The following is a 10,747-nucleotide window of genomic DNA, read 5'->3' as shown; positions in this document are numbered from 1 at the left end:
TAAAAAGCAACCTTAAAATATTGACTTAAATAAATACATATATATGGATTGACTCACATGTCTGAAAAATGACATCTGGGCAAACCCATTCCTCATAGCCTGTTTGTAGCAGCAAAAGATTAGAAGCAACTCAAATGTCCATCAATAAGTGGCTAGAAATAGAAATTATGTGAAATCCATAAAATAGAACATTATGCAGCTGCAGAAAGAAATGAGGAAGCTCTGTAAATTTTAATAGGTTTTTTTTCATGTTTATTTTTTGAGAGAAGAGATAGAATGCAAGTGTGGGAGGTGCAAAGAGAGAGGGAGACACAGAATCCGAAACAGGCTACAGGTTCTGAGTTGTCAGCACAGATCCGGATATGGCACTTGAATCCACAAGCCATAAGATCATGGCCCAAGCTGAAGTCAAGCTTAAACAACTGAGCCACCCAGGTGCCCCCATTTTAATAGTTTTCATACAGAAAGATCTCTAAGATACACTTTTTTTTTTAAGTAGGTTCCATACACAGTGGGGGCCCAACACAGGGCCTGAACTCACCACCCTGAGATCAAGACCTGAGATAAAATCAAGAGTTGGACACTTAATGACTGAGTCATCCAGGCGCCCTTCCAAGATATACTTTAAAAGGAGAAAAACAGGAGTACCTGGGTGGCTCTGTCGGTTGGGCATCCGACTTTGGCTCAGGTCATGATCCCACTTCTTGTGAGGTCAAGCTCCGCATAGAGCTTGCTGCTATCAGTACAGAACCCACTTTGGATCTTCTGACTCCTCTCTCTGCCCCTTCCCCACTTATGCTGTCTCTCTCTCATAAATAAATAAATCTTTACAAAAATAATGAAATAAATGAGAAAAATAAAGTGCAGAATAACATAGACATTGTGCTACCTTTTGTATAAAGAAAGAAGAAAAATAAGAATCTGTGTTTGTTTACCTAAAGAATCTAGAAAGATATGTAAGAAATTAAGGAGTAGGCTGGGTAGATGGAGGTGGAGGATAGGAGGGAGGTTTTCAGTGATTATCTCTTTACACACTTAGATTGCTGAGCCATGTGACTATATTGCTATGGAAGAAGAAGGAAGAGGAGAACTAGAGTGCAGGTGGTTTTATTATCGTGACCACCAAAGTAACTGAAAATCAAATGAAGTCTAGATCCCAACAGTTTTTGAAAATCATGAAAATTTCAGTGTGAGGTTTGTTTGTAATTCATTTTCAGCCATAAGTATCAGTGAATTTTTCCTGCTGCCCTAGAATTATTGACACCTGATTATGGTGAGTTATTGTCCTGGACCAATTTAGGCTGAAGAGGCAGCAGATAACATCTTTTTAATTCTTGAGCAACAATGCTAACTATTGCCCAAAGCCTGTGGGAAGAGAATAGGCAATCAAAACACACACACACACAGAGGTCAGTCTTTAAAATCATCTATAAGATTACTGATATGAGATACAGTTACCCTTTTAAATTAGCTTTTAGAGCCTATTAATAAGATAATGCATTAAGGTGTGACCTAGAACTCCTTGCAATTACCTGTTTATCCATTCTGCAATTTTCTTACATAAAACTAACAGTGTCCTTTCATTTATTACTAGGCCAACACAATCCAGTTTGTCAATTATTTCTTTTTTTTTTAAGTTCATTTATTTATTTATTGAGAAAGAGAGAGAGAGAGACATGGAAGGAGCAGAGAGAGAGGAAGAGAAACAATCTCAAGCAGACTTCCCACTGCCAGTGTAGTCCCACACTGGACTCAAACCCACAAACCGTGAGATCATGATCTGAGCTGAAATCAAGAGTTAGCCACTTAACCAACGGAGCCCCCCAGGTGCCCCAATTATTTATTTCTAAAATATTATTCATGTCAATGTTCAAGGAAAAAAGAAAAGAAAAAATAGAGTTCACTTATCTTATATCAAAAACTGGGCAGCATATGTCATAGAAGAAGCAGGGACTTACAGTTAGGTAAATGCATTTGTAAAAAAAGTAGCCCTTGCTTCCACCTTGCTACCATGACACCAAAGGAATGATGACAAAGTTTCTATAATGAACATGTATTACTTTTATAATTAAGAATACAGCTCAGGTCATGATCTCTCAGTTCGTGAGTTCATGCCTGCATCTGGCTCTGTGCTGATAGTTCAGAGTCTGAAGCCTGCTTCTAATTCTGTCTCTGTCTCTCTGTTCCACTCCCACTTGATCACTCTCATTCTCTCTCAAAAATAAATAAACATGAAAAAAAATTTTTAAAGAGAGATTTTTTTCCTAATGTAAATGAGTATAGGCTGAGTTTGCAGAAAGCCCTGAATGTTAATTCTGATCGTCATTTATTATCTGTGAGATCTTGGTCAAAGTCTCAGTTTTCATACCTGCTTTGCTGGGTTAAAGTTAGTTACGGATGACACTGTTATTTGTGAAGGGCTGAATACAGGGCTCTGGCACAGAGTGGGCACACAGTGAGAGTCCCATCCCCCACACACCTGGTAGAGGCAAGACTCATGGAAGCCATGCCTGACTAGTGCCATATTAAGAACATGGCCCTCTATTTGGGCTATTCTATGGCCATGATGAAGCACAGGTACTTGCCCTTGCCTGTTGCAAGAAATCTGGTGATTAATCCATACCCATGGCATGACTGTAATTAGGAAACTTGGAATTTCTGGAGATAAGCTAGCTCTCTGTTCAGATCCCAGAGGGGTTTTGCTTTTTCATGCTCATGAGGTTTCAATGCAGGAAATGGAAATAGCTCTAAAACTACATAATATAAAGAACTGAGAACTCATGAAATGCTTAGAAGAGCAAGAAGGCTAAGCTGCAGGATGGGCCTTCAGGAATGATTCCCAGAAGACACTAGAACTCAAGTGCCAGGGAAGGCACTACTTCTGTACAACCAGGACAAGCCTCAAGAACTCTCCAAGTAGCTGTGTATTCAGACACGTGAGCTTGAACTCTGTCACTTGTTATCTGTGTAACCTTGGGCAAGTTACTTGACCTCTCAAGAATCAAGGAAGTTGCCATCATAGTATCTGCTGTTCAACACCTGTGGAATTATTTCTACAACTTTGTTTATAAGCAAAAACTCATAAACTTTCCAAAGCCAAAAACTCATGGAAAATAGCCTCTGTCTCACTCCTAATTTTCAAATCTCTCATGAGTACATTTCACCAGAAGAATATAGGTCACATCTAGGACCCTAGCTGCAAGGGAGCCTAGAAGAGCTGTTTACGCTGTTTTTTTGTTTTGTTTTGTTTTTTTTAAGCTTGTCAGACTACGCCGTTGCTGAAAGGGATACTAGAGGGACTTGGAAGTCAGTGCTGACTACCAATAAACAAGTCTATCACAGAAAGAGTTACTTAGTTCCTACTAAACTTGGGCCACTTCTGTTAATACCTGTTTCTGCTATGGGGGTCCAAAAGTAGTCAAGGCCAAAGCTCATTGTGCTCACTGGAAAATGGAGTAAGACATTTTTTGGTTGCCTCTAAAGCCTTCATAACTCATTATCTACTCCTAACAAAGCACAGATTTTCATTCATTCATTTCATTCAGGTCTCCATCCACCTCTTCCCTAAGCAACTCATGTGCTTTGGAAAACTGGCCCAAATTCCATCCCCAGGAGTGGACCCTAATTGGTTTATATAAATTAGCACGTTCCATCTTCTTGGCCATAGTTATTGGTACAAGGGCAAGTCTCTCCCCAATAAAATGATTTAAATTTCACATTTCCTCTCCACACAGGATCCAAGTGGTGAGAGTATAATTCACAATTCATCTTTTTCAGCTACAGATTTCTTTGTTGTTTCTTGTTCTTCTTCACCCATTCCTATATCCATTTCTTCTTCATCTTATTCTGTGTCTTCAGTTGTGTCTTCTGTATATTCATATAAAATGAAATTATTCAGCCTTAAGAAACAAGAAGATCCTGCTACTTGTGATAACACTGATAAACCTAGAGGACATTAAGATAAGTGAAATAAGCCAGATACAAAAATTAAAATATTATGTGATCTCACTTGTATATGGAATCTAAAAGGCTAAATACACAGAAGTAGAGAATAAAACGATGGGTTGTCAGGGGCAAGCACATGGAAGAAGTGAAGAGATGGTTAAAGAGTGCAAAGTTATAATTATGTAAGATGAATTAATCGAAAGATCTAATGTACAGCATGATGATTATAGTTAACAACACTGTATTTTACACTGGAAATTTGCTAAAAGAGTAGAATTCAGGTGCTCTCCCCATATACACAAAACTCAAAATTTTCTGTTTATCAAAATTTGTCATTATCAGAGTAAAGGTAAACCAAAGAAGGGAAGAAGATATTGCACTACCTATTAGGAACAAATAGTTATATCCAGAATATATAAAGAACCATTACAAATCTATAAGAAAAAGAAAGACAAACCAATTTTTAAAAATAAGCAAGAAACTTGAACAGGATTTCATCAGAAAGGATAGCCAAGTAGCCAATAACACAAATGAAAATGTACCTAATAGAATCAGTCATTTTAGAAATGCAAATTAAAACCACAATAAGATACCACTGTACGCCTACCAGAATGGATAAAAATTAAAAAAGATTGACAATGTCAAGTGTTATCTAGGATGCAGAGGAAGGAGAGTACTCCTTCCCTGGTAGTGGGAGCAAAATTGATACAAGCGCTTTGGAAGAATTTGACACATATAGCCTACCAGCAATTCCCCTTCTGCAGATATATAAATCCAGTAGATATATCCAGATCCAGTAGAAATATATGCACATTTTCACCCAGAGACTCTAAAGGAACTTTCTTAGCACCATTATTCACAGTAACCAAATCCTGAGAACAGCCCAAGTGATCATCAATAGCAGAATGGATCAATAACTTCATATTACACAGTGTATTCTTACCATACAGCAGTTAAATGAATGAACTTCAGCAACATTAAAAAAAGAAAAAAGATGGTCCTCACAAAGTCAATGTTGAACAAAAGAAACCATACACAAAAGAGAAGGACACACTATATGATTTCATTTATAATCAGCTAAAGAATAGGCTGGCAGTTCTCAAAGAGCTGTCTCAGCTCAGCAGCATCAGCAGCATCTGGTAACTTGTTAGGAGGGAAAACTCTCCACCTTAGATACACACTGAATCAGAAACTCTGAGGGTGCATCCCAGAAATCTGTCTTAACAAGTCTTTCAGTTAAGTCTCCTATACACTGCAGTTCAAAAACCACTAGAAACAACAAAACCGCTCTATGGTGTTAAAAGTTAGCATAGTGATTGCTTGAGGGTGTGGGGAGAGGGGAGGCCCCCTGAGGATTGCAGAGCAGCAGTAATGTTGCATTTCTTGGCCTGGGTGGGAGTTACGCAAGTGTTTTCAGTTTCAGTGGTGATAATTCGCTGATCTGAATACATACTTGTGATCTGTGCATGTTGTCGTTTTTGTGTTATGTTTCATTTACAAAACCTACTAAGTGCTACATGATAAAACTGAGGAAATCTTCCCCCAAAGACAAAATGATGGAAAAATGAGTGAGTAGGAAGATGAGGTACATGGCATATAGCATCTCAATAACAGGTATTCCAGAAAGAGGAAACAGAAAAAGAAGAGGAGGAAAACATCCAAGGAATAATTTAAGAAAACTCCCTGGAGGGGCACCTAGGTGGCTGAGTCGGTTAAGCGCCTGACTTTGGCTCTGGTCATGATCTTGTGATTTGTGAGTTCCAGCCCCTCATCAGGCATTGCGCTGACAGCTCAGAGCCTGGAGCCTGCTTCAGATTCTTCGTCTCCCTCTCTCTCTGCCCCTCCCCTGCTCACTCTCTGTCTCTCTCTCTCAAAATAAAATAAAGACATAAAAAAATTTTTTTTTAAATCAATGGACCGTGAATGTCAGGATTTATTTCTGGACTCAATTCTACTCCATTGAGTCCTTTTGCCAATACCACACTGTCTTGATTACTGTGGCTTTGTAGTAAGTTTTTAAGTTGGGAAGTGTGGGTTCTCCAACTTTGTTCTGCTTTTTCAAGCTGATTTTGGCCATTCTGGATCCCTTGAATTTCCACATGAATTTTAGAATCAGTTTATCAATTTCTGCAAAGTCAAATGGAATACTGATAGAAATTGCAGTGAACTATATAGGTCAATTTAGGGAGTACTGCCATCTTATCAAAATTAATCCATGACCAAATTCTAATCTATGACCACGGATTTCATTCTATTTACTTAGGTCTTCATTAATTTACTTCAGTGATATCTGGTAGTTTTCAGAGTATGTGACTTCTTTTGTAAAAGATTCCTAAGTATTTTATTCTTTTTGATACTATTGACCATAAAATTGTGTTAATTACCATTTTATTGCTCCTTTATACAAATGTAATTTATTTTTGTATATTGATCCTATATCCTCAAGCCTTACTAAGCTCATTTATTAATTCTAATAGTTTTTAGTAGATTCTTTAGGATTTTCTAAATACAAGATCATGTCATCTGCAGATATAGGTTTACTTCTTCCTTTCCAATTTGGATGCATTTTATTTAGTCTTCTTGCCTAATTGGTACTGACTTGTTTTGGAAAATCATTTACTTGCTAGGTCTTTTAATCTTCAGCACACACCAGTAACATGAGACTAATGTGCTCATTTTATATACGAGGAAACTGAGACCAGGAAGGCACTCTACCTGAGTTTGTGAGACCCACAGTATTCTAAGACTGCAACATAGCTGCTTCATCTTCCCAGATTAAAGCCTGCATTTGGGATTCAGCAACCTTATTCTAAATAAAGAACTATCCAAGAGAATCACTTTTGTGAATTCAGTAAATTGACATATGTTGCTAATAAAACCAAGCACTAATCTAATTCAACCTTCTGATTGCTGTTTGCTACAAAATTGTATAAACCCATGTTGTCTCATCCTGCTAGAGGGATAATCCTAGCAAACTGCACAACTAGGTGAGCAACTGTGGTGTGCCGAGGTCAAGCAATTCCAGCTCTCACCAGTGCTTCCTCCAATTCCCAAAACTGAAATAAAGAGGCATAAACTTAAGACCAGGAAGCTTTTACAAAGTCTTACAAGATCTTGCTTAAAGGTCTCTTTATTAGGAGACCTTTCCCTAGAACACCTGGGTGGCTCAGTCAGTTGATCACCCAACTTCAGCTCAGGTCATGATCTCAAGGTTTGTGAGTCTGAGTCCTGCATTGGGCTCTGAGATGACAGTTCAGAGCCTGGAGCCTGCTTCAGATTCTGTGTCTCATCTCTCTGCCTCTCCCCCATTTGTGCTCTGTCTCTCTGTCTCTCTCTCTCTCACTCTCAAAATTAAATAAATGTTAAAACAACAACAACAACAACAACAATAATAATAGGGGTGCCTAGGTGACTCAGTCGGTTAAACACCCAACTTTGGCTAAGGTCATGATCTCCCAGTTCATGGGTTCAAGCCCCTCATTGGGGTCTGCGCTGATAGCTCGGAGTATGGAGTATGCTTCGGATTCTGTGTCGTCTTCTCTCTGTACCTCTTGCCCGCTCACCCTGTCTCTCTTGCTCTCAAAAATAAACATTAAAAAAATTTTTAAATAATAATAAACATTTTAAAAGAAGAAGAAGAAGAAGAAGAAGGCCTATCTCTAATGTGTTCAATGTTTGGGGTTCTCAGCTGTAACATCAATGAGAACAGCAACATTTTGGAAAGTAGAACATAAAAGATTCAAAGAGTTGTCTGGCCCAGGACTGCCCATAGAGGAAGGGAAGGTATTGTTTGCTTCCAAAGCCAGAACTTACCAAAGATGGAGCAGGAGATCAGGAACCAAGAATTGGAGCAGGATGAAAAGTAACACACAGTTTGGTCCAGGGATGCTCTTGGCTCAGCTCTTAGGTCAGCAATCAAGCAATTGAAACCAGGCTTTCAGCAATTAATCCTGTAGTTCCGAAGTTGCTGTGCAGATCGAGTTAAAGGTCAGACCATATAATAAGCCTCTTTCGGAAGCAGAGATCACTGCAACCCAGTCTGAGGGCCAAAGCAGAAATGTTCAGGGCCTGCCACATTCCAGAGGAAACAGCAGCATGAGGGAAAGGCAGGAAGGAACCTCAAGTTCCAAGGATTCTCGTGTGCTCAGCCAGCCCCATCTCCCTCAGAATTAATGTGAGTAAAGGAAATTCAGAACAGCTTCAGGGTATCCCACAGGTGAATGGGCCAGTAAGCAGGGATATACACACCATCCCACATATTTTAATTTGGCTAAAAGCACAAGTCTGCATAGTGAACTGAAGTGTAGACTATGCACCCTCAGGCCTAAGAGATAATCTTGACAATTCTTTCTCAGCATGTACCCAATCCATCACTAGGTCCTTTCAGTCTTGCCTCTGAAGCAACTCTAGACCTCCTTCCCTTTAATTCTACCATCCCTAGTCCAAGCTTCTGTCATCTCCCCTTTGGCCTAATTGGGATCCTCATATCCCTTCCTCAAAATGAAAATCTGAACGTGTCACCCACCTTCAGAAAACCTTTGCATGACTTCTCAGTGTTAATAGTAAATATAAAACTCCTCCAGGTGGGCTCCAGGGCCCTGCACAGCTGGACTCCCGCTCTCACCCAGTCTCAGCCCCACCACACTCCCCATCATCTTCTGCTCCAGTTGTGCCAACAGCCTTTGGGCTTGTGTGCTCTATGCTCCTTCCCAGCACAGACAGTTAGCATAAGGTTGCTTCCTCTGCCCAGACAGTCTTTCCTTCCTCCCCATTTGCCTAGTCAGTTTCAACCTTCAACCTCAGGGAAGTCCTCCTGATCTCACTGAGTAAGCCAAATCCCCTAGGTTCTCATAGCACTGGGTATCTTCATAGAATTTAACACAGCTGCAACTTAACATGTGAGTGATTTTTTTAAGAAAATTGACATCTATCTCTTCGTCAGACTATAAACTCCATAAAGGCAATAACCGTATTTATTTTTATATCTTTTTAATACAACAATGTAATGAGTTTCCATGTACCTCATCCAACTTCAAGAATTAGAAATTATCACAAAGCAGGCCCCTGGGATTCTGGAGCAAAACCATGCCATCTGCAACAGAGAATTATATACATTTGGCAAAACAGCTCTTGGCACATGACTGAACCCTGGTTTAGATGAAATGCATGAACATGAGCATCACGTGACAATACATTAAGAACTTCCCATTATGAACTGGGTTCTGCCAAACCATAAAGTCAGGTGGTTCACTGTAAAATGGAAGAGTAGTTCATTGTAAAATGGAAACGGTAACCAAGCTTGATTAGCTGATGGGTCAGCGTGGTATGTGGGTGGAAGACAGAAATGGACAGTGGCTACATGACAGTCACATTCAGAGACTGACTTGAGAGACAGTTGGAAGCAAAGGAAAGCAAGGGAAAATCTTCCCAATGAGCAGAGCTGCAAATGGTATACCTTGTTATGGAAGGAGGGTTATATACAGGAGACTACATGTACATTCCTGAGCAGGGGCCAGTGGTCTAGCTGGCTAGTCAAGGGACTGGAAGAAAAAGGTCAGGAAGACTAGAGACAAGAAAGTCTAGGGTATAGGCATGTGGCTGGACATTTGGGAGTAGCACAAAGTATGAAGATTTTTGTACTACATACCAGTACACACCGGAGAGCATCCACCACCAAAAAGAACTAAGTAACTGAGTAGATTAAATGATTCAGCCATTTTGTCACTAGCCATCCTGGAACTGGTATGACAGGCATAGGAATGGAGTTGGCAAGAGTAGCAGTGATGGAGGCAACAGAGACCCAATAGCATAGACTCCACATTCCAAAACTAATCTAGCTACTGCTTTCTCTGCATGTATAATCTGTTAGCAAAAGAGACCAATGCTCAGCCCAGATACAGCACTGCTCCTTGAGGAACCCAGCCAGCCACTTGGTAGTAAATCACCTACATCAGGACCCTTCCACTCTGGGAGGGCCAGCAGTTCCTCTTCATAGGGATAGAGATCCATTCCGGGAATAGGTTTGCTTTTTCTGCCCATAGAATCTCAGCCAGCACCAATATCCAAAAGCTTAGATAGTACCTAATCCTCAGGTATGGAATTCCATCCAGCATAGCATCCAACCAGTATACTCATTTCACAGTAAAGGAAGTTAGGGAGTGGGCCCATGACATTAAGTCATACATACTTATACAGGACATATATAGACTGCCCTATCCAGACACTGTCAGCCTCAGTGAGTGCTGGAATGGCCTACTGAAGGCATAACTGAAACAATGGCTTCAATAATCTGAGGCAATAATCTACAAGAATGAGGTGCCATCCTTCAGGATCTAGTATTTACATTACATCAGAGACTTTTATGTGGGCCTAAGTCCCTAAGGAAGAATACACAGGTCCAGGAACCAAGAGGCAGAAGAAAACGTGACCATACTTACATTCACTTAAAAGGACTTATTGAAGAACATTGTGCCTTGCATACCTGCAAGTTTAAGTTCTGCAGAGATGGAAGTACTGGTCCCCAGAGGGGTCACAATCTTGCCAGGAGACACAGAGCTACATTCTGTAGGTCCTAGTGCCTTGAACCACAAGTGTCAGCTGCCACCATGGTACTTCTTGCAGCAGACAAGAGTCGTCATCTTGGCAGAAATCTTTGGGCCTGAACAAAAGGAGACAGTGGGGCTGCCTTTATACATGGGTGGATGGGTAAAACATATGTGAAATCGAGAGAAATAACTTCACAAATACCTGCTTTGAAGCCTGGGACAGAAAATGCACAAGATGAGCCTAGGACATCTTGAAA

At 40.2% G+C, this 10,747-nt stretch overlaps 1 protein-coding gene across 1 annotated transcript in view; it reads right to left on the bottom strand.

Moving 5' to 3' along the window:
* SCUBE2 (signal peptide, CUB domain and EGF like domain containing 2) overlaps nucleotides 1-9,954 on the bottom strand; it is an 85,454-nt gene extending 75,500 nt beyond the window's left edge. The window contains exon 1 of the mRNA XM_029915564.1: nucleotides 9,895-9,954. Within this exon, the coding sequence (XP_029771424.1) occupies nucleotides 9,895-9,954 (60 nt within the window). The remainder of the gene's footprint in view (nucleotides 1-9,894) is intronic.
* Between the last annotated feature and the right edge of the window lie 793 nt (nucleotides 9,955-10,747).

The sequence above is a fragment of the Suricata suricatta genome, chromosome 11 (assembly GCF_006229205.1).
Source record: "Suricata suricatta isolate VVHF042 chromosome 11, meerkat_22Aug2017_6uvM2_HiC, whole genome shotgun sequence".
In the NCBI taxonomy this organism is placed as follows: domain Eukaryota; kingdom Metazoa; phylum Chordata; class Mammalia; order Carnivora; family Herpestidae; genus Suricata; species Suricata suricatta.
The sequence above is the reverse complement of the archived record's forward strand: the minus strand, read 5'-3'. Positions and strand labels throughout refer to the sequence as shown.